This window comes from Protopterus annectens, chromosome 8.part1, assembly GCF_019279795.1.
Source record: "Protopterus annectens isolate FY-2018-M chromosome 8.part1, PAN1.0, whole genome shotgun sequence".
In the NCBI taxonomy this organism is placed as follows: Eukaryota; Metazoa; Chordata; order Ceratodontiformes; family Protopteridae; genus Protopterus; species Protopterus annectens.
In genome coordinates, this window is record NC_056742.1 from 344,329,739 (window position 1) to 344,354,476 (window position 24,738).

At 41.5% G+C, this 24,738-nt stretch overlaps 1 protein-coding gene across 1 annotated transcript in view; it reads right to left on the minus strand.

Moving 5' to 3' along the window:
* NAE1 (NEDD8 activating enzyme E1 subunit 1) overlaps nucleotides 1-24,738 on the minus strand; it is a 1,377,685-nt gene that overhangs the window by 1,107,543 nt on the left and 245,404 nt on the right. The window contains exon 8 of the mRNA XM_044081916.1: nucleotides 3,800-3,909. Coding sequence (XP_043937851.1) covers nucleotides 3,800-3,909 — 110 coding nt within the window. The remainder of the gene's footprint in view (nucleotides 1-3,799; nucleotides 3,910-24,738) is intronic.

Below are 24,738 nucleotides of genomic sequence, written 5' to 3' on the forward strand. Positions count from 1 at the left end.
AAGAGTACACTAACACACAAAAACAGTTAATATACAATAAAAAATGATTAAGAAGGTAGTCAACAGAAACCACTATGGGCAATATTTATATCAGTTACAGTAGTGACAAGTTAGGAGTTAGTGACAAGATGCTACAGTGAAAATGATAGGAATTATTTGTAGGAGATTAGGGAGACTAGATTATGGGACACCTGAAGCAGAGGATTTGCGAGATGTGCCTGAAAGGAGTAGTAGTTAGACAGGCGTTTAAGATTTGAGGGAAGATCCCCGCAGAGCTTGGGTCCAACGGTACAAAAGGGAGTGGTTAGAGCACTGAAGTCTGGCTTTAGGCGTTTGGAATAGAGGCCCTGTGTGGCTATGAGATCAATGGTTATACGACAGAGACTGCTTAAATAAGCTAGAGGAAAGAGAATAGCAGTTTTCTTTCAGGAGCCGGAACAGTTGGGAGCCAATAACTAGACTGGCTTGCTGCTGAACCAGCACCCAGTTATCTTTGGCTAGAGTAAGACAGTGGTGTTCATAACTCTGTGGAAAGGGTAATGAAGTGACACATGGAGTTGGAGATTGTTTAGATGGTGGTAGAGTTTCTTTTGGAGCCAGATGCTACAAGAGGTAGGCAGTACTCAAGCTGGGCTAGAAGAATCCCTTTGCCAATAGCATTTCTTTTTGGTTGGGAAAGGAAAGAGGAGACTTTGCTGGCCCAGAACAGTAAGGAGTTTTTCTTTTTCCACAGCTATTTTTCAAGATGATGGAGGAATTTAAGTGAGAGATCAAGTCAGACTACTAGATATCGAAAGGTGTTAACCTGTTCAATGACACTGTTGAGGTGGTCAAGAATAAGAAGCGAGTTGGGGTTATTTTGTCTTTTAGTGGAGATTCCAAAGAGCATAGTTTTAGTTTTTGAGTACATAAGTAACAGGTTTTTGCTACTGGGGCACTTAATGAGGGAGAGGAAATATTTTTGCAGATCATGTTGAACTGAGTGGGTTGTGTGGTTGGAGTAAAAGATCCATGTCATTGTCATATGTTAAGACTGGAAAAATGAAGAAAGAAAGAGGGTTTTACTACTCGAAGATTCTCTAACATTTGTTTTACAGCAGACTGTTTATTTAAACCCGAAGGGACACGCACAGCCATAACTTTCTGCTACTTACCTTCCTGGTAAGGAAGTTCACTGCATGTATCACACCATGACAATTATTCTTTAAAGTGCTGATACCCTGGCATTTGAAAACATGACCAGGGTCACATTTTGAAATGTTTAAATAAATGTAATACATGTTTCTTTTAATGCTGTTAGCAATGCTCCAATACTCTTTTGTGTAAGCATTTTTTTAGTTTTGCCAATATTAAATTAACACCAACAGCAGCAAGCAAAGTAAAGAACACTGGTAGTGCTGCAGGTGCAAAATCAATATAAAACATGCAACTAGTATTAATCTGCTTAAAATGCTTAACATTATTCACCACATACTGACAGATTTTGCACTTACCAAACCTGCAAGTGCCATATACTGCCTTCATCACTGTCATTTTTGCATCATCATCTATTTAGGAGTACTTCTGCTCTTATTTAGCTCTCCCAATATGAAAACATATCATCCTTTCTAAAGATTATTAATTTCCCATTACTCTCCCCGAGAGGTGAGCGGGCTGTGGGCAGTCACACCTCTCCCTCTCTGCCTTAACTCCAGTTACCAGAGTCACAGTAAGGGCTCTATTCCTCTACACCACTGTGTAAGGCAGAACAAGTGAATTTATTGACTGTGGTGTGCTTCACTACAGCACTTGATTACCACAATGAAATCTTTCAGCACCACAGAGCACTGAAAAAAGTCTTCTATGGTGGACTTTGGTTTGCTCAGCAACAAGTGGTTAAGTCAGAATTCATAAGAATTAAAAACTGAAGTGTTTAATGGTTACATTATCCACCACTGTGGAAATAATTCAGCAGTCACATTAATAAAACAGTTTCACTTACGCAAACAGAGGCAGAGTCTGCACAAAATCTTTAAGTAGCTTTGGTGCTGAACGCTTGCACAATAAAATACAGTCTCTTGTTTTCTGGTCAGATGACAACATAGTTTACCATGGCTTTCTTCTGGTAAACCAGTCTGATTTGCTCCTTCTCCAGAGCTGCTGCTCTGGCTTCCAACTCTTCTTAAACTTTTTAAGACATCTCCAGACTCCTGTGGACCTTCTAGCTTTAATAACCGATTGAGGTTATTGAGACTCTTCTTAAAATATAACCAAGTTAAGACCAGACCACCACTCATAGCAACACCAGTCTACTTCTCTTTAAAGAAGTATCTGCTACAAGTAATATCATAAAACATTTTCAAATATGAAGATATAAACTTACAAGTACAGAGATAAACCTTTTCCTGGTGGTAATAACCATGCTGGGTAACAACACACACATGCAACACACGAAATACATACCTCTGTTGTGAGATACTGGAACTACACATTTAGTAAAAATATATAAATTGTGCAAACGTTTAATACTTTTTTGATGCTGCTTACTTTACTTCAGACTTCTTTATATCTAGAAATGGTTTCTTGTACATCTCTTAGAATGTTACCCTATCTGCTCTTGGTTTCTATTGCAACTCCTGGGCTAAGTCTGGAAGGAGTCCTCTTTACATGAACCCGTTACATGATTACCTAAACCTAGACATGGAAAGATTTATGTACATAAACTTTTCTCAGCATCACAGCAGTTTTAGGCTGTCTTGACCAATTAATGACATGACCCATTTAAATTATTTTAGAGACCAATGTTATCTCTGTCTAAGAATTAAATGAAGTATGCAGATGGGTGATGTTATCTGTATAAGTTTGGCATTGCCAATACAAGGCCAGGAACTGAAGTCAAGTCTTGTGGTTTAATTAAAAAAAAATGAAAGTCTTTACATGAATTACAAATACAAGTTGTTTACAAGGATTATACTACTGGTGCCCTCTGTACAATTAATTACATTTTGTGATTAATTATGCATGTACATACTTAAACTGGAATAACTCCTGCAAAAGTAATCTGTTCACAACTAATGTCCATGTTTTGAATTTCACCTACTCCTATAATAAACGTGAGTAAATGTCAATATTAGATATTTTTTATTAACTAGGATGGATGTAACAAGTACATGTATTTTGTAGAGTTTCCTGAATATTTTTGAATAATTTGAATCTCTAATGTTTTTTGAGAGGTCGTTCCAGGCTGATGAGGCAGTCTAACAGACTTTTTTCTACCACTGTTATTGTAAAACATTCCTTTCTTCTGATGTGAAATTCTGATTCCAGACAAATCTATTTACTTTTTTTCTTATCTCAGTGTGGCCACCTCTTGGCTACTGCAGCTGACACATAGAAGGACTACCGCAGCAGTATATACTTTGTGTACAGACAGGGAGTTTACAGTAGAAGTTTATTCCCATATATAAAAAGTACACTATAGATGGCAGTAGATGAAGTCAAAGTGACAGCTGCTGAATTACACGGACCTTGAGATGATGAGTAACTGCATGTAGTGTGTACAGTGCACATAACATGACTGCAGGTGTGAACAATTAAGATATTAATAAAACATACACTGACCAACAGTGCATACATGTACACAAGTAGAACATGCATTTCAGAGGCTAACTTCAACTGTGTCTCAGTCAGTTGGTAAGAAAAAAAAACTGTCTTACTAAGCTGTTCCATGGACTTCAAAATAAAAAAAAAAAAGTTTTATATTTCCTAAAACCACAGCCCTCCTCTTGCAAACTAAATGTAAGCATAGAAATATCCTCACCTTTCGCTCCATATGCTCCAGATCATACGAATCAATATGCTTCTTAAGCTCAGGGAAAACAGAATCCAGTCTAAGATCTTCTAGTGCATTATCTGGATGAGATTCGACCACTGTTAATAAAATTAACATAAGATTGTAACGCTGCTTCCACTGAAACTGAAATGTATGCAAATACTTTATCTATTTGAACAGAATATTCTAACAGCATAGAACTGTACTTTCATAGCCAAAAGTCCAACATCAATAGAGAACGTGTGTACCACCTAAAGACTGATGGCAGAATGTATAAACCTGGAGTGCAACATATGTTTAATATGCAACACTTTCTATAACCAGAACACTAATGAAGAAATCCTGCAGTATATTGCTTCTGTTCAGCTACAACTACCAGACCAAAGAATGCAAAGAAATTCTAGGAAGCTGTCCAAATGGTTTCATTCAAGTATGGGCACCTCAGTATCTGGGCAACTCTAAAAAAGAAAAATGAGACACTGATCCAATAGAAGATTATCAAATTGCAGACTATAAGAAGGAAACGGAAAAACAGCACTAAAAAGAAACTTAGCTGGATCAAAGAGAGACTTGGACTGAGTTGACAGAACCTCCTGAAAGTAATGCAGCAATTTAAGGACTTGCAACAGCCGATTTGAGATATAGGGGGGTTCAAGAAGCAGATATCACTGAAAAGATTTAAATACTACACATTAGGACCCAAAATAAAGTTTGAGCTAATAATTGCCTATCTTAATATCACCTAAGTTAGTGCAAGAGACCTTACGGTAATCAGAACAAAAAAGGACGACAGCTTCAGCCATACAGAACAGGAAAATGAAGAAACATTAACATCTTACTTTAAGGCTACTTTCACAGCTAAATAAATAAAAAGGATTGAGCATCTAGGACTACAGAAACAAGAAATAAGTGAAGGAAGCACATGAAAATAAGGGATGTGATCAATTTCACTCCGAAGAGTATTGGCTCAAAACTCATTTCATAAGTATAAACAAAGTACAACATATTTTGTGACTGTATGAATCAAGCTCTAAATTGTGTAGAAGTATCTACTACTGCTGATATAATCTACAGAAACAGCAATAACTTTTGTTGGAATGGTACTTGGCAGATTATTACATCTGTAATTGCAAAAGGCCTAAAAATATTTACAATGCTTAAAATTAAAACTACTGCATGACAGCAATGGTGGCAACCCTAGTGAAATTAGCAACCTTTAGTGCTGAAAGGCTGGCCGGGAAGTGGGAATGTCGATGCAGCAGATGACCAGATTTCCTCTCTTGTGGGCTGGATATGTGTTTCCACACTGCTAGGCAACTTTTGTTGGAGTCCTGGAGGCTTGAAGTAGGTGGCAAGAAAGTTGGGGATGGGGGTACAGTTATTTGCAGCTAAGCAGAAGCACATCTTTAACACAAGTATTGAAGCATATCAGGCATCAAGAAAATACAAATAATAAAGGCACAATCACAAAATAACCATACAGCATGTCATGGCCTCACAAATCTGCCTCTTCAATCTTTGGTCCTAGAAGGACTGAATAATGAAGTGGACATACCGTGCAGATTGAAGTCAAAAAAGAAGTTAGAGTAAATGTTAAGTTTCCCAAAGAGTGGAAAAATATAGGTTTTCAGATCATCTTGGTTTGCTAAGCAAAATACTGAAGATCAAAGTTAATGCAGGTTCAGGCTGTCCTCTCAGGTGCAATGTACTTGGAGGGGGAGGGGAAAGCAAGTGAACAAATTAATGTCAAATAATTGTTAGTTGGTCACAATACCAAATTGTTCTTGCTGGCAAATAAAGCAAGACTGTGTATATCACAGACTGCTACTCAAGAAATAGAGTAGCAACACTAACTGTGGTTAGTGGTAGAGACTGACCTTTGATAGAAATGAAATACGGTCCCCACACATTCCTAGCTCAGAAAACAGCAGGATGTTTTTTTTTTTAGTTGACCTTTGTAAAAGTCCAATAAACATGTCAAACAGACAATATGTCTCTAAGGAGCAGTCTGCCATGTTAATATGATAATTGCTTGCAACAAACCTTACTGGACCCACCACTGTGGAGTAATAAAAACACTTAAGTGGCTTGAGCTTCTTCAACACCTGTCATACTCTGCTCACCTTAACCCATAAAATCAGTCATGCCCCATTTGCCTGACCAGCAATTAGACCCCTACTCCAATCCTATCTTACAAGTCACCCCCTGCAGTCAAATAATAAACAACTACTTACCATCTACAAACCATAAAGGGCTGCTGGTGTCACTCTCTATTCCTATAGGGCAGCTAGAAAATGGAATAAAATTCCTATATCAGTCATGTCTACCAAACACACCTTCAGCTTTTCAAACCAATATTCTTCTCTGTCTCCTGGCTTTGTCCCCGTTCCTCATTTGAGATGTAGCTCTCCTAACACCCTTCATCACCTTGCTTATACATCTCTTTAAAGTACTATATCACTTACCTCCTTATTCTCTTCTAATATCTCACATTATAGTACTTCTACAACTACTATACTTACTTCTAAGTAGCACAATCAAATTACTATTTCAATAATACTTCTCTGTTAACAGACTTGTTTACTTCCTCCAATACATCACTCTACTGTATTTCTTAAATTACTCCTATCTTACTCTTCCATCTATTAAGTCTCAGTACATGGCTTATAAATTTAATGTTAGTGAATACCAATACAATTTTTATTATACGGTTATGTGGCATGTTCACTGAAACTGCATTATAAAATTTATGTGAATAATGACTGCATTAAATGACACCTTATAGTGTTTCTCCATGGGCCACTGCTGAAGAAGGGCACCTGCGCCTAGTCGGACTTTCCCGGTAAACAAATGCCAATAAATAAATAACGAAATACATGATCTACTAGGTCCATAGCAATGTAATTTGCTGCAAACTTTTCAGAAACACAATAACAATATCCACCTTACAAACCCTCAACGTGAGTAACGGCACAAGAGGCTTACACCATCTGTGAGGTTACTTTACAAAGAATCATTCTATAGATAGACAAACAAAGCCCATGCTACAAAAGTGCTGAAAGACTAGACTACAAACAACATAAACAGGAAAGAATGGACAAAAATAATGTAGCGATGATGGAAAAGATCCACATCCTTTAATGTTGTGGTGGGTATCTTGCAAAAATGTGTGACATCATTTCATACATTTACACCTTCAATATATATACCATTGAAGTTTTTGGACATGGAATCCAAAGGGACCTTGCTCAAGACCTCAGTGGCTGAGGCATTGGTATGACGCCTATGACCAGAAGGTGGTTAGAGATTATCTTGGTGGTCAAATGACAACATAGAATCCCACCCCTGGGAGATCAGAACACACTGCAAAAAGATACCAGGTGGGATGGACAACAAACATTTTTACAGATCACAGGGATACTGGAACAAACATATAGGGTACAAACCAAAAAGGAAGACAAAAATTACAGTAGGCGAAGAAAAGATTGTTGATAATCACAAACATTTTAATATTTTCAATTACAGCCATGTAGCTATTACACTGGAAAATCTATATCGGAAAAGGTTTTAGTTTAGTTTCCTCACAATGTTTTGATATGGCTGGCTGACTGACTGAGTTAAGATTTACCAGAAGATTTGTTTTTCCATTACAAACATTGTATGCTGTATTTGAGATATTTGGATGATATATTTACATTATGGGATAGTTAAGAGGCAAGTGCCCAAAAATTGCTGAATTTATGAATCATAATTCAGGAATTTTGGATTTTACATACACATTACAATATAACGTCCTGTACATACTATATATATATATATATATATATATATATATATATATATATATATATATATATATATATATATATATATACACACACACACACACACACACACACATCTAAAAACACACTTGTAATAATACTTATTTACAAGTCTACATCCATGTTCTCTTAAGGAGTGGGTGAAGGGACAGTTTATTTGACTTGCCTGCAAGACCTCTAGAATGGAGACATTAGAGCAGGAAAGGAAGAAACTTTAAGACAAGTTTATTTTGGGAGGTTATCCTAAAGATAGGACTATAAATATTAGTATTGAGATTTTTGAAAAGTGGGGCAAACACTTTCAAACTCCTTCTCGGTCTGGGTTTAACCATTCCCCAAAAATCTAAATATTCTATGACTAAAACATTATTTGGTAAAAAATTAAAACACAAAGTGTTCATATTTGAGAACAACTCAGATCATCAAAAACTTTTAGTTATGTACTCACCATAACTTCAGATGTTTGGGATCCATCTCGCCTACATTCTGAATGATGGGTTCGGAGCCGATCCCTCGGCTCCGACTCGGCACGCTTATGCCAAAGAGCGAAGTCTCTTATTGGCTGAGCTTACTATATCCCAGGATGCACCACCAACAGTCCCCCAGATCTAGTTTGTCCGCATACATGCACACATGCATACCCTGCTTATATAACATCGTCAGATGAAACAAGATAAAAACAGTGGAGCTCAAAACCGTTCTATCTCTTCTGATCTGCAAGGTACGGGGAAGGAGGGTAGGTATCAGGAATGTAGGCGAGATGGATCCCAAACATCTGAAGTTATGGTGAGTACATAACTAAAAGATGTTATGTGATCCTATCTCGCCTACATTCTGAATGATGGGACAGCGTCCCTAGCACCTGAATCCTGGGTGGCTCACTGGAAAACACTCCTGAGTACCGTGGAACCAAATGAAGCTCGTCCTTTAGATGCCACATCCAATTTGTAGTGGGAAATGAAAGTGTGCGGGTTGGACCAAGTAGCCGCAGCACAAATTTTCGAAATAGCGAGCTTGGAATGAAAAGCTATAGAAGTAGCCATAGCTCTGGTAGAATGAGCTTTGATAGATGATGCGAGTTGCTTATTTGAAGAAGAATAGGCCTGAGTTATGCAATCTCTGATCCATTTTGAGATTGTAGCTTTTGTGATGGTTTGGCCCAATTTATTATCTGAGAAGGACACGAACAACTGGTCTGACTTACGGTTGCTGGGTCCTGTCTAAATAGAAGCGTAATTGCCTGTGAACATCCAATTTATGGAGAGTGTATTCTGCCTCATTAGAGAATTTTGGAAAGAAAACTGGTAGTTCTAGGGATTGTTGAAGACAGAAACTAGAGCAGACTTTGGGACAAAGGATGGATTAGGCCTAAGAGATACTCTATCTTTGTGGAAAATCAGATATGGTGGTTTAATAGACAGGGCTTGAAGCTCTGAGACTCTTCTTGCTGAAGTAATAGCCACTAAGAATGCCGTTTTCCATGACAGATATTTTAATTGCATGTAGCAGCCGGTTCAAAAGGGGAGATGTTAATGCCAAGCACTAAATCAAGATCCCACGGAGGTGCAGGATGAAAACTGGTGGTCTTAACAGACTCGCACCTTTAATGAATGTTTTGCATAGCCTGCTGCTCATCAAAGGAGGATCCGTAGATTCATGGAATTTAGAAATAGCAGCTAGTTGAACTTTAATAGTTGAGACAGAAGATCCCTGATTAAATAGGGATGTTAAGAATTTCAAAACCTCTGGGACAGGAGCAGTGATAGGGTCTAAGCCCTTGAGTTGAGCCCAGATAGCAAACCTCTTCCACTTACTGAGGTACAATTTGTTAGTGGTGGGTTTATGGGCCAAGACAAAATGTGAACAACTTCCGGTCTAGTGTGTGGCTTCTGACTAAGGTCGGAAGTGGAGGAGCCAAGCTGTCAATTTCAGAGATTGAAGAGACTGATGCCAATGTCCCGACTGATGGATTAGCAAATCCGGGATCAGGTCTAAGGTCCACGGATCGTCCACTGCATGCTTTTTCAGGTAAGGAAACCATATCTGACGAGGCCAGTATGGGGCAATCAGAATCATTGAAGACCTTAGCTGGGAAGCTTTTTGAATGACTTTGGGAAGGAGTGGGATTGGAGGAAAAGCATAAAGCAACCCTGTTGGCCAGGGTTGAGCTAGAGCATCCATGGCCGGTACTTCCTGATGTGGAATCAAGGAGAAGAATCTTTGGCACTTGGTGTTTTGTGGAGTCGCAAATAGATCGCAGCACGGCGTCCCCCATCTCTTGAAAACCTGGGCTGCTACTGTGCGGTTTAGAGACCATTCGTGAGGAGAGAGAATTGTCCTGCTTAATTTGTCCGCCAATACATTTGACTTTCCCGGGATGTGGGTCGCTACCAAGAAGCGGTTGGTAGCTACAGCCCATTCCCACACTCTCATGGCCTCTCTGCAAAGGGGATACGATCTGGTCCCTCCTTGTTTGTTCAGATACCAAACCACCGACATGTTGTCTGTGTGGATGGCGATGATACCCTGAGGAAGGAACTTGTGTAAGGCCTGTAGGGATCGGCACAGCCCTCATCTCCAACACGTTGATGTGGAGAAGAGCTTCGTCCGGAAGCCAGGAGCCCTGAACTAGCCTGCCCAGACAATGCCCCCCCCACCCTATCTGGGAGGCATCTGTCGCCAGGGTAACCGCTGGAGGGGGGAGAACAAAGGGTTTGCCCTGATCTAAGTTGGATGTCTGAAGCCACCAGCGCAGGTCCCTTTTGCATATTTCCGTAATCATGATGAGATGATTGAGTGGGAGATCTTGAAAGGTCCATTGAGTTGATAAGAGCCACTGAAGAATCCTCATGTGTAACCTTGCTAGAGGAACTAAAAGTACCGTGGCAGACATTGAGCCTAGAACCTGTAGGACCATCCTGGCTGGGGCTTTGGATCTCGAGATCAGAGCTTGCACTTGGCCCTGTAAGGTTCGGATCCTTTCGGCAGGAAGAAAGACACGCATCAATCTTGAGTCTATCTCTGCTCCTATAAACTTTATGCGCTGAGAGGGCAGCAAGACAGACTTTGACCAATTGAATGTAATCCCCAGGGAAACACCCAGGAGATGGTGGCTTTGAGGTTGTCCATAAGTAGATGCCTGGTGGTGGCAGTCAGGAGCCAGTCGTCGAGATAGGGAAACACTTGGAATCCAAGGCTCCTCAGGTGAGCCGTCACTACTGCCAAACACTTGGTGAACACCCTGGGGCTGTGGTGAGGCCAAAGGGCAGAGCACAAAATTGGTAATGACTGGCTCCCAGGCTGAAGCGCAGATACCTTCTGGACGCCTGATGTATCGGTATGTGATAATAGGCGCCCTTGAGGTCTATGGAGCACATCCAAACATCCTTCTCCAACAACGGGAGAATGGATTGCAACGTGACCATTCGAATTTGGATTTCGTGAACGGATAGGTTCAGTCTGCTGAGATCCAATATTGGTCTCAGGTCCCCTGTCTTTTTTGGCACTAAAAAGAACCTGGAGTAATTTCCTAATCCGATTTGGTCTGTGGGGACCGGTTGGATGACTCCTTTTGTAGCAGCTTTGAAGCTTCTGCGGCTGCTATTTCCCTTTGACTGGGTGGTGGGTCCGGGATTCTCTTGGACGGAGGGGTTGAGTATTTGAATGGGATGATGTAACCTCCGGCACTATCCAAGCACCCATCTGTCCTGAGTGATTGACTCCCAGGCTTTTAGGTGCTTGGCAACGACACCCGACTGGCTCCGGAGCAGCACAGCCGGGCAATCCCTCATGTCGTGTGGGAGGCTGAAGAGCCACGAAAGGACTCGCGGTCTCCAGAATTGCGGGCCCTCTGCCGCCTCTGGGACGGCGCCTCCCTGAAAAATTTCCCGCCTCTGCCTCTGGACGGGAATCTTCCTGCTGTTGGGAGAAAAACTTGCGAGATTTCCGAACCACATTTTCCCTCCTTTGGCCTTGGGGTAAGGCCGAAGGGAGTGGAATAACGGGCCCTACGGCAGATAACGTTTTCCCTCTTGCTCACAGCGGTAAGGGTGTCTTTCACCTTGGGTCCAAACAATGAGGACCCATCAAAGGGAGCGTCGGAAGGAAGACTTGAAGGCCTCCAAACTGACACAAGCGGAGCCAGGCCTGTCTACGAGCCACGCCTGTGCCTGCCGCTCTACCCGCCTTCGGCCGCATAAGATATGAGCCTCATGGACGAAGTTAGCAATTGACGCCAGGATAGCCAACTGAGAGCTAACGGACTGGGCTAGCTGCTCAGGTAGGTTACCCGAGAGGAGTCTGACAACTCCTTGACCAGATCCCTCTGAAGCCTAGTAAAATGTGCCAAATAATTCAGAGACCTTAAGGTAAAGGCCGCTGAAGTCAGGGTGCGCTTCCGCATCTATCCATACTCCTAGACTCCTTATTAGGAGGATGGATGGACGCTGAAGCCTCTGCCACGCCCTGCTGTGTAGCAGATGCTACCACCATGGCATCTACAGCCACGCCCTTGGTAAGGAACTCCTTCTCGGGGAGCAGATAAGAATTTGTTTGGACGAGAAGGACTGGTTCCACAGTATCCGGTGTTCCCACGCCCGACAAACTAAATCCAGAAGCTCGTCAAGGGCGGAGACACCCAGGAGGCGGAGGGCTGAGCCCCAAAGGCCTTGAGGAGCACTGATTCGTCCGCAGAGGGGGTTTGGACATCCAGCCGCCTCGTTGTTTGAGGATCTCCAAGATGTCTGCAAAGGAGACATCATCCGAGGACGACTTAGGGACCCCTCTGCATCATCCATATCCGTGTCCGATGTGATAGACTCGGGGAGTCCACGTGCTTCCTCTTGCACGATCTCTTCCTTGGGGGTTCCTCTGGAGAGGACTCAAAACCCTCAGGAAGAGGGGAACCCCACTGGGGTAACCTCAGGCCTCGGGCTCCGCTGGCCATAGACAGGGGAACTACCAAGGACCCAGTCTCCACGCCCAGGAAGGTGCTGGTAAAACCGGAGAGATGGCCAAGAGGATTTGGCCAAGGCACTCCTCATGGCCCTGAAAGCCGGACCTCCAGAATCCTGGGAGCGCCCAGTCTCCGGGCCATGATAGTAGACGGAAGTCCCGCAGCAAGCACCGAGAGGGAGGCTCGAACCGAGAGCATCGGTCCCAAACATCACCCTCGGGTCCAGCCGAAGAAGTCCGCGTACCAAACTCGGACCCGAGGGCCCGGGTTGGAGTAAGGGTCGGAGCCGACCCTGAGATCTCCACCGGCTCCAAGAGCACCTTCTCCGACGGAGCCGAAGCAGTCGGAGGAGGAATAGCAATGGGATGGGTCATGGCCATCGGCTCCGAAGCCAACTGGGTCGGAGCCGAAACAATTTTTTGGAAGACTGGGGACTGGAAAAGTCTTTGGAGCACCCTGTCTATATCAGAATCCGACATTCTCGAAGACCGAGAGGAAACAGAACGGGTTCGAGAAGACCTCTCCCTCGGCCCCAATGGACTAGGGGACCGGCTCCGAGGCGACTCGATGAGAATCGGCGCCGAGGAAACACACACACCAGATTCCATCGGTGCCGAGGTAGACTTCGGCGCCGAGGAGGAAGTGTCTGAGCGGGCGACCCTTGTCGGCTCCGAGAGCAGTGGAGCCGACGAAGGTGACCCGCCTCTCGATGCCCCAGCCATCGGCTCCGAAGTCCGAGGAGTCGATACTGGAGGCATCGAGGCAGACCGTCGGGACCTCGGCCCCGAAGTCTTTGGAGCCGAAGGAGAGGCCTGCCTAGGTCTCTTGGCAGTCGGATCCGACGGACTGGTCGGAGCCGAAGCCCTTTTCTTTTTGGCAGGAGTCGGAGCGGAAGACAAGGCTTCTTCAAAAGAGGGTTTAATCAACCCTTTAAGAATTAATTTATTTTTCCTCTCCTGGAGGACCCTAGAGGAAAAGCGTGACACACGCTGCATGACTCCTGCAAGTGCTTTGCCCCTAAACAATAAACACAAAGTAGATGGTCATCAGTGACAGACATCTTAAAAGCACATTTAGTACATTTTTTAAAGCCCGAAGGCCTAGGGGCTTAAGACATAATGCTAACAATTCCTGACAGGAAATTTAATCACTGTAGAATCGGTAATGACAAAAAGCCAAGGCTTACAGAAACTGTGTAAAACACAACCTTAGGTGTAATAACCGGAACTTTAAACACTAAAAGTTCAGTTAAAGAGTTTGACCAAAAAGGCCCTGGATTGGAAGTGGGCGCCAAAACAAACTCTACACAATCACACACAATAAATTTCAGTACTCAATCGAACACAATATCAATAGCAATAGCAATAGCAATAGCAATAGCCGTTAAAACGGCTTTTGTTTTGAAATACAAGCACAAAAACTGACAGAAAAGTAGTTAATAAAGCTACTCAGCCCAGCCAGCTCGAGACCACGTCCTTGCAGTTAAGCGGCAAACGAGATCTGGGGGACTGTTGGTGGTGCATCCTGGGATATAGTAAGCTCAGCCAATAAGAGACTTCGCTCTTTGGCATAAGCGTGCCGAGTCGGAGCCGAGGGATCGGCTCCGAACCCATCATTCAGAATGTAGGCGAGATAGGATCACATAACATCATTATTACAAATAACTGGAACATTTTTAAATACAATGAGGAGATCTATACGTTGGTTGGAGAGAAACCAAATTTTGTACATAAAACAATGAAGAATTTTAAAAAGTTACTTGAAAAACAAGGTGGTGTTTCAAACAACGTGTCTATTTGTGTGTCGGGGGGGGGAGGTACTAGAAAGTGAGAGAACTGCTTGCATTGTACATACATATTCAAAAAGAAAAATCCGTGGCATTCCACGAAGTCTCAGAAAACCCAGTATGCTGCCTATACTGGTTAAAAAACAAACCAAGCAGAACCTTCGCAGTGTGGAAGGTGTGAAGTGCACTCCTAACGTACTTCAAGGAGTGAAATTCACACCCTCCACACTGTGAAATTTCCGCTTGGTTTGTAACTATATATTCACAGATCAGACACTTATTTTAGACAACTACAACAGCATTAAGATTGATTTATAGCCCAGTAACTGCATCGTCACAGGAGTGGTATACCTTGCTAAAAGGCTGTTACACTGGAAAAATGGAAAGGGTGTTCGGGGGGGGGGGGTTATACAAACTTTTATGATATTTATAAGGGGAACAAAACCAACACTTTATTTAAAGGAGAATTGCACCCACAGACTAAAAAAAAAAGTTTATTTCATCACGATTTGGTGTTTCTTACATTTTAACACCACTCTAGAACTATTTACAGGGTTTTAAATATTTTGTACAAAATTTCTGAGTCTGACCATATGGGATCTAGCTTCTTGAAGTGATCCTGATTGTTTAGTCTGCCTCTTGATATCACACAATGCAATGCTTGTCTGTAAAAAATTACATCACACAGGCCTCTTTCTTCCTAAAGCTCCTGTCACTGCACTGATTTTACATGCATGCACTGCTGTCTTTCAGTAAGTTAGTTTTAAATAACATTTCATGCCATTCAATGACTACTTAAAACACAAACAGTGCAAATGCCACAGAACAGATTTTCAAAGTGCTTTTTACTGCTGCTTGTTTTTAGAATGGCTAAATTGCAGTCTTTTGTGAAGCCTGAATTGTACTACTTTGATTAATCTCCCATCCCCCTTCACACCTAACCTCCCTAGCTGTCAAAGTGCTATGGGTAACTTGAGCTGTTACCTGCTGTGATTGACAGCTCACAACAAGAGCCTTGTCTCTCATGTACTGTTTTCTTGTTCTAGCCTTTACTTTCTGTATGGGCAGGGGAAAGACCAGGGAGCTGTGACATCACATCATGGGTGGGTTTTTAGGACTGTCATGGTGATGTCAGTTTAGGGAGGGAATTGGCCAGAAAACTACCTGTAATCATTGGCCTTAATGACATCAGTGAATTGGAGACTGCAGCAAGCTTTTCCAGGATGAGATAAAAGTTTTTTGAAAGTGAAACCACCACAGTATAGTAAAGTACTGTTCTAGTGGATAGACCCAATCAATTTAAAATAATTTAAATGCTGTATTGCTGTTTATTCATAGCAGGGACTGTAAATGGGGAGAAAAAGGACAGAAATTGAACATTTAATAACAGCATCCTGTTGTTGTCCTTTAATTACTCGATCAAATTATATAATTTTTCAGGTTTTAAATTTGGTTTATTAGAACAAGTTTTCTCACGACCAAAAGGAAGGTTGTTGGGACAACAAACTACAATATATATAACTGCTATGGCATACTTTGGAATGTAAGGATTGTTCCTTTAAATATACATTGATTGAAAAATTTAGCTACCTTTACAGCAGAGAAGTACCTGAGAAACTGCTGGATTAGGGTGAATATGCTTGGCAGGTGAAAATAAATGCCTGTATAAAATCAGGCTTGAATGATATGAAGAACTTTAACATCTCTTCAAACAGAAGGGATTTAGTCACTAACATTTTGGTCATCCGACACATCATGTGACTTAAACCTCTTAAATCATATGACTTTTGGTTATACTACGGTTTGAAGAACAACTCCCCATGTGAGGGATGTAAGCAGGGTTGCCAGACATCCTTATTTGAGCGGGACTGTCCCGAGATCAGCAGTCCAATCCAGAGTCCCGCATTGCCTTTTAAGATCATGGCGAACAGGCTCCGCTTTGTGATTTCTGACTGTCTCCTATACCAGCATACAGGTCAATCATAAATTGCAAAGCGGAGTCACTTCTGTTCAATGGCGGAACAATGAGTTCCGCAGTGAAAATATATAAATATATATATATATATATATATACATATACATATACACATACACACACACACACACACACACACACACACACACATTTGGACTTCACTTGTTTTTGTCCATACCTGTCGAAATAGAAATCTGGCAACCCTGGATGTAAGCTACTGTGCATTTCTTATAATAAAGAAGGAGTGGTTTTATCATTATCTTTTTTTTTTTTCCTATATGCTTTTTTCCAGCTGCTTGCCAACCATCAAGGCTTCTCTTGTCAGGCTTGGGCCCATTTATTTCCCAGTGCTGGTCAAAAGGCATCATGAGGGTTCTCATCCATTCAGCCACAGTGAAGATTTAAGACCTCACTGGCTTCTCAGCAATGAGGATATACAATGTAGACCCTAACCCCTCTTCTAGACAGAGGGCACGTGACTTGCCTCACTGCAGGGGTCGCTATGACTTCATCTTTTTGACTGAATACTCCCCTATCCCTCTCCCCACAATAATGGCTACCACAGATGCCGCTTAGAAGATGAACTGTGATACCGTGTGCTGTCCTTTGTATCACTGCTCCTCTTTGAAGGGAGCAGGGGAATGGACAACTCCAGTGCACCCTCATGCCCATTCTCTCCATACCAGTTTTATCAGATGCCCAGCCACAAAATGAACCAAAGTCTCCTAGACTGTAGTTAGGACATTATCTTTCTGTACTAAAAGAACTGGCATCTAGATGTGTATTAACCTTGGAGTACAGCTGGGCAACATTTACAATAAGAAGCCAAAAGGATCATGGCAAACTTCAGTGCACACAAATATCTGGACAATGCCTACCAGATATGGAACCTGTATAAATAAAATTATTAACAAGGGTTTTGTAGTACAAATGGGGTACAGTATCAGACAAGGATTTAATATTAATGAATATCTAATTCATATAACCCAGCCACTGGGGATGCACAAGCCAGTGCATTTCTTTGTGCCAGTCCTAAGCCCAGATAAATGGGGAGGGTTGCATCAGGAAGGGCATCTGGCGTAAAATTTTGCCAAATCATACATGCGGACAACAGTACAGATATACATACCAGATCGGTTGAGGCCCAGGTTAACGACGACCACCACCAGTACTGCTGGCCAACAGGGTGCTGGTGGAAATTGGGCTACTGTTGGCCGAAGGAGGAGAAGAGGGGGAAGGCATGGCCGAAGGCAGGTAAAGGCTAGGACTGTGACAGTGAGGGTCGGAACTTTGAATGTTGGCAAGTATGACTGGTATAGGGAGAGAGCTAACTGATATGATGGACCGAAGGAAGGTTGGTATATTGTGTGTGCAAGAGACCAGATGGAAGGAGAGCAAGGCTAGATGTATCGGAGGTGGGTTCAAATTGTTTTATCATGGTGTGGATGGGAGGAGAAATGGCGTAGGGATTATCCAGTATGTTAAGAGTGTTTTGGAGGTGAAAAGAGTGTCGGATAGAGTGATGTTTATGAAGCTGGAAATTGATGGTGTAATGATGAATGTTGTTAGTGCATATGCTCCATAAGTTGGGTGTGCGATGGATGAGAAAGAAAAATTTTGGAGCGAGTTGGATGAAGTGGTGATGACTGTACCCAAGGGTGAGAGACTGGTGATTGGAGCAGATTTCAATGGGCATGTTGGTGAAGGGAACAGAGGGGATGAGGAAGTGATGGGTAGGTATGGTGTTAAGTAAATGCAGAAGGTCAGATCGTAGTGGATTTTGCAAAAAGGATGGACATGGCTGTGATGAATACGTACTTTAACAAAAGGGAGGAGCATAGGGTGACGTACAAGAGTGGAGGAAGATGCACACAGGTGGATTAAATCTTATGTAGAAGGGCCAGTCTGAAGGAGATTGGAGACTGTAAAGTGGTGGCAGGGGAAAGTGTAGTTAGGCAGCATAGGATGGTGTCTTGTAGGATGACATTGGTGATCAAGAAGAGGAGGATGAGTGTGAGGGCAGCACCAAGGATCAATGGTGGAAACTGAAAAAGGATAATTGTGAGGTGGAGTTCAGGGAAGAGTTAAGACAGGCACTGGGTGGCAGTGAAGAGTTACTGAATAGCTGGGTAACTACAGCAGAGCTAGTAAGAGAGATGGCTAGAAAGGTGCTTGGTGTGACATCTGGAAAGAGGAAGGAGGACAAGGAGACCTGGTGGTGGAATGAAGAAGTACAGGAGAGTATACAGAGAAAGAGGTTGGCGAAGAAGAAGTGGGACTGTCAGAGAGATGAAGAAAGTAGACAAGAGTATAAGGAGATGAGGTGCATGGCAAAGATAGAGGTGGCGAAGGCTAATGATAAGGCGTATGAAAGGTTGGACACTAAGGAGGGAGAAAAGGACCTGTACCGATTGGCTAGACAGATGGACCGAGCTAGTAAAATGTGCAGCAAGTAAGGGTGATAAAGGATAATGAGGGAAACATATTCACAAGCGAGGAGAGTGTGTTGAGCAGATGGAAAGAGTACTTTGAGGGGCTGATGAATGAGAGGGAGAGAAGGTTGGATGATGTGCGGATAGTGATTCATGAAGTGCAGTGGATTAGCAAGGAGGAAGTAAGGATAGCTATGAAGACGATGAAGAATGGAAAGGCTGTTGGTCCAGATGACATACCTGTGGAAGCATGGAGGTGTTTAGGTGAAATGGCAGTGGAGATTTTAACTAGATTGTTTAATGAAATCTTGGAAAGTGAGAGGATGCCTGAGGAATGGAGAAAAAGTGTTTTGGCACCAATTTTTAAGAATAAGGGTGATGTGCAGAGCTGTAGTAACTACAGAGGGATTAAATTAATCAGTCACAGCATGAAGTTATGGGAAAGAGTAGTGGAAGCTAGGATAAGAAGGGAGGTGATGATTAGTGATCAGCAGTATGGTTTCATGCCAGGAAAGAGCACTACAGATGCGATATTTGCTCTGGGAGTGTTGATGGAGACGTACAGAGAAGGTCAGAAGGAGTTGCAATGTGTCTCTGTGGACTTAAGAGAAAGCATATGACAGGGTGCCTAGAGAGGAGTTGTGGTATTGTATGAAGAAGTCGGGAGTGTCAGAAATATGTAAGAGTGGTACAGGAAATGTACGAGGGTAGTGTGACTGCGGTGAGAGTGACTGATGCGTTAAGGTGGAGGTGGGATTACATCAAGGATCAGCTCTGAGCCCTTTCTTATTTGCAATGGTGATGGACAGGTTGAAAGACGAGATCAGACAAAAGTCCCTGTGGACTATAATGTTTGCAGATGACATTGTGATCTGTAGTGAAAGTAGGGAACAGGTGGAGGCGACCCTGGAGAGGTGGAGATGTGTTCTAGAGAGACGAGGAATGAAGGTTAGCAGGACTAAGAATATGTGTGTGTGAATGAGAGGGAGGATAGAGGAATGGTGAGGATGCAGGGAGTAGAGGTGGCGAAGGTGGATGAGTTTAAATAATTGGGATCAACAGTTCAGAGTAATGGTGAGTGTGGAAGAGAGGTGAAGAAGAGGGTATAGGCAGGATGGAGTGGGTGGAGATGTGTGTCAGGAGTGATATGGGACAGACAAGTACCAGTAAGAGTGAAAGGGAAGGTCTACAAGAGGGTAGTGAGACCAGCTATGTTACATGGGTTGGAGACAGTGGCACTGACAAAAAGGCAGGTGTCAGAGCTTGACGTGGCAGAGTTGAAGATGTTAAGATTTGCATTGGGTGTGACGAAGATGGACAGGATTAGGAATAAGTATATTAGAGGGTCAGCCCAGGTTGGAAGGTTTGGAGACAAAGCCAGAGAGGCAAGATTACATTGGTTTGGACATGTGCTGAGGAGGGATGCAGAGTATATTGCGAAAAAGATGTTAAGGATGAAGCTGCCAGGTAACAGGAAAAGAGGAAGGCCTAAGATAAGGTTTTTGGATGTGGTGAGAGAGGACATGCAGGTGGTTGGTGTGACAGAGCAAGATGCAGAGGACAGGAAGAAATGGAAACAGTTGGTCCGCTGTGGCGACCCCTAACAGGAGCAGCCGAAAGAAGAAGATCTAATTCATATATAGTTTCCTGGAACCAAAATAAAGCTGAACCTTGTGCACATCCGCAACGAAGGTCCCTGCTTAGTAATGACTTCTCAAATTTGAGGACTGCAGCATATAAAGTCAACATAACAGCTATGCGCTTAGTATATTAGCTTATCTGCAGACATGACTTCAGCAACGAAACTGGTATTATGCACTCAGGAAACCCACTGATGCAGGAGGGCCCGAAGAAACCATAACAATAAGTGGCTGGCCACAGAAAAGCAAACACATGGATGTATTTGTTTTCCACAGACTTGAGAGCTAGTGGAGTGCTTCTGGGCTTCTGCTTCTATTCTTTTTCCCCCTATGCAGTCAAAGGGACTATATAAAGCTATACTCTTACCAGGTCCACTTCAAGCAAAATAAGTCTGCAGCTGTTTGGGAAATGAAAATCAATACGCTATGGACTTATTTAAGACACAGGCACATATACATTTACATAAAAGAAAACAACATATTAATATATTCATAGTTACAAACATCATATAAACTGCTTTTCTATACAACTATAATCAATCCAACATTACATACATTGCTGAATTCCTGTCTTCCCTTAAATCTCACTCCTCCTCAAACACATTCTTCTGCATGCACGGTTCCCACAATTTCCATTTCTTTTCTATGTAATTTGCTCCTATCCTTTTCTGGGGATCCCCACTTCCAGTTCTTATACTGCTGTTACAATATTCAGTACTGCAAATGCAGATGGTTTAGACTTTAATTTCCATTTTCTAGTAACTGTTTTTTTGGCAGCCACCAGAATTAAACTTGGCAAGGCTTTACTATGTCTAGACAATTCAGATCTTGTATCTCAGTTCAAAGGAAATGATTTCCTTAGTTACAACCTTCCAGCTCAAAAAATAATTTCCTTAGTTACACCCTTTTGCTCAACTAGTATTTCTGACAGAGTACTTCTTAGGAAAGTTTTGACGTCTGTCAACTTATTACACTCCCCAAACGTGCCCAGTTACCATCACATCTCCAACATTTGCCATTAACCTGAGAAAATTTTCTTTGCAGTCTGCAAAAATCCTAAATTTTCTAGACTTTGTTGCTATTTTTGGAGCTGTACATATGTTCTTCCATTGGATAAGCAATTCACAAAAAAAAAAAAAAACACTCCCTTCTCAATTTTTTCTAACCTCCTCGGACTGATTCTTATAGTTATCATGCAATGTTTTATATACCCTACTAACTATATCTTTAACAGCAGATTCTGTTCTACATTCAACTAGAAACTTTACCAGAGCAGATCTTTCACTTAGGATTCCCCTATCCTTTACGCTTTGCCTATAACTCTGACATCAATCCCTGATGGGGAAAGCAGTCTAGCCTACAGTTCAAATATTCTTGGTTGTCCCCATTCTGTTACCTTTTTCACTTGTTTTTAGCTCTCAGTACCTTGGTTTCTTTGCTAGTTTTCTCCAATAAATTCCAGCACCCTCTCGTTTATACTCTGCAAGCCTACTTGCAGTGATCCTTATTGGCAAAATTTCCTTTCTTCATTCTCATCTTGGCTTAGTTCTTTATAATACTCTCTGCTACTTTATGAATATAATATTCTGCACACCTGTTTTTCTCCTTAAGGATCTGCTTCCAAAATTCCACTCTCCTTATTTCTTCAAATTCCCCCATTTCATCATCATCCTTTTTCACTTAGAATTACAGCTTTCTGTTTAAGTTATGTATATGAACCTTAAATTTGTAGCTCTAAATTATCCCATCAAATCAGGTAATCCTAAACCACCTTGTTCTGATGGAAGGACCAACTTATCCCACATGACCTTGTCCTATTCCCTTTCCAGACAAATTCCTTCAACTCTATTAATTGTTGCCCGCAACTTCTCCTCTAGTTGATAACAATATGACTGACCTGTGCATAAAACACAAGGGACTAAACATTTTCACTGCTAGTATCTTGCTATCCATATCCATAAACAAAAGTTTCCAATTTCTCAAGTTTTTGTATTATATTTTGTTTAGTCTCTTTCCACATATCCTTAGTTGCCATAACAGAAGCCGTTTTAATCCATATTCCTAAATACTTCATTTTACTACATCCTCATAAATATGGGTATTGCTGTACCATTTCACATGCAAGTATACAGTTTACAGCTACAGCCTTTGTTTTCTCTTCATTCATTTTATTTCCTGAAAAGAACTGAAACTGTCTCAAGATGTTACACAGCAGTAAGGGGCCCTTTCTGGTTTTATCAGGTACAAAATATCGTCTGCAAATAAAGGCAACGCTTGCTGTTTACCCTAACAGATATGTCCTTGAATTTCTCAGACCTTTTGTTATTTGCCAATAATCCTAAATATAAAGTAAATACAGGGAAAGAGGACAACCCTGCTTGGTTCAGCCACAGCATGTCAGACAGGAACCCTCCCACTTTAATTTTTGCCTCGGATCCCTCAAATATGCTCCTAATTAACTTTATTATTGTATCTGGGACGGTAAATGCTTCCATTGCCTACTCAAAATCCCAGCTTACTCTGTCAAAATGCTTTTTCTGCATCAAGACCCACCAATAACAGCAGTATTTTCTTACACACTCCTTCCCCTCTGGATCATTATTGTTCTATTAATGCTGTCAAATGTCTGCCTCCCCTCAACAAAACCACACTGATCCATATCTATCAATATTGGCAACATTGCCATTATTTTAGCTGATATATATATATATATATATATATATATATGCATACACACGCAAACACATTATAATCATGATTTAAAATTGAAATGAGCCAATATGAAGCTGGGTCGGATAGGTCTTCACAGTCTTTTGGTATTACAGCCACCACAACTTTCTTCCAGGATGTTGGTGCTTGTCATCCTGTTAAAATACTGTTAAATAAAACCTTCCAGATCTTAATCACTTTCTTCCCTCATAATTTCCAAGCTTCCATAATAGCAGCAGTTATTCCTGGAGACTTTCCTGCAGATTGATTGCATATCGCTTTTATCTCATCATCTCCTATCTTAACAGTTAATTGTTGAGCCTCATTTACCTCTAATCTTGACATACCCAAGTCTCCCATAAATATTTCCATTTGTGCTCTTACTTGATTTCCACATTTCTTCGTTTTATACAAATTTCCATTAAATTTATGAAATATCTTGAAAATCTCCACAGGATCTCTGGTTATTTTTCTTGTCATAGGCTAGGCTCCCCAAGTTTGGCAATACCTCCGTCTGCTTTATTTTGCCCAAGTCATTGTTCTAAAGGTTTTTGTGCTCTGGAATTATCAAAAACAGTTGCTTAACAGCAATCTTTCTAAACTGATGCACATTATCCAAATACTCCCTTATTTGCTCTTTGGCACTCTGAAGTTTCACCTCTCCTCCTCCTCCTGCAAAATTCCCCTTATTATGCAATAATTCAAACTTTGTCAGATCCTCTTAATTCCTGTTGCTTCTTAACCATAACCCTTTTTCTTTTATTTCTAACCTATTTTTAAACTCCACTTTCATTTTGTTCCAACCACTAGCTATAATGTCTGAATAAATTTTTATCTTCCCTAATAATGCTTGAATAATTTCCACTATCCATTCCTTAAATTCCTCTTTTTTTAACAGGTAAGTGGGGAAGAGTCACGGTTTCATTTTTACTTCATTACCCTGCATTTTTAACTTAGTTGTTACTGGTGCATGATTTGAAATAGTTAATGGATGCATGTCAAAACTTTCAATTAAATGCACATGTTCTTGTGAAATATCATTTCTCTCTAGTCTACCCAGTTACTGCACCTTGGGGAATAATATGCAAATTCTCTCAGAGTTCCCACTACTGAATTCACATCTTCCATACCAAATATTTTCATAAATTTCTTGGGAAATCTACCCTCTAATTATATTTTCCCTTCTAGGTCCCCCAAGTACATAGTCACCACTGCAAATAAAATTTCCGTCCTCACCTATAAGTAATATTCCCTGCTGAAAGCGGATTATTTCTCCCAAAAATTTCTTAAGCTCCATAATAGCAATTTTAGGTGGAATACAAATATATGCCAGCATAGTCCTCCCTTGTCAGTACCCCCTTAATACCATGAATCCACCATTATATTTTTCCCTCTTATAGCACTACTGCAGCTCCTCTTGACATTAGTATAAGTACTCCTTTTCCTTTGTCTCTGATAAATATCCCCCAAAATCCTTTTATCAAATTCACAAGCTCACATCTTTACAAATCTGTCTCTTGTAGTACTGCCATTTACACTCTGCATTTCTTAATATAATTCAACACTCTTTTCTTTGTCTACATCTGAGAGACCATTGTTGCAAATTA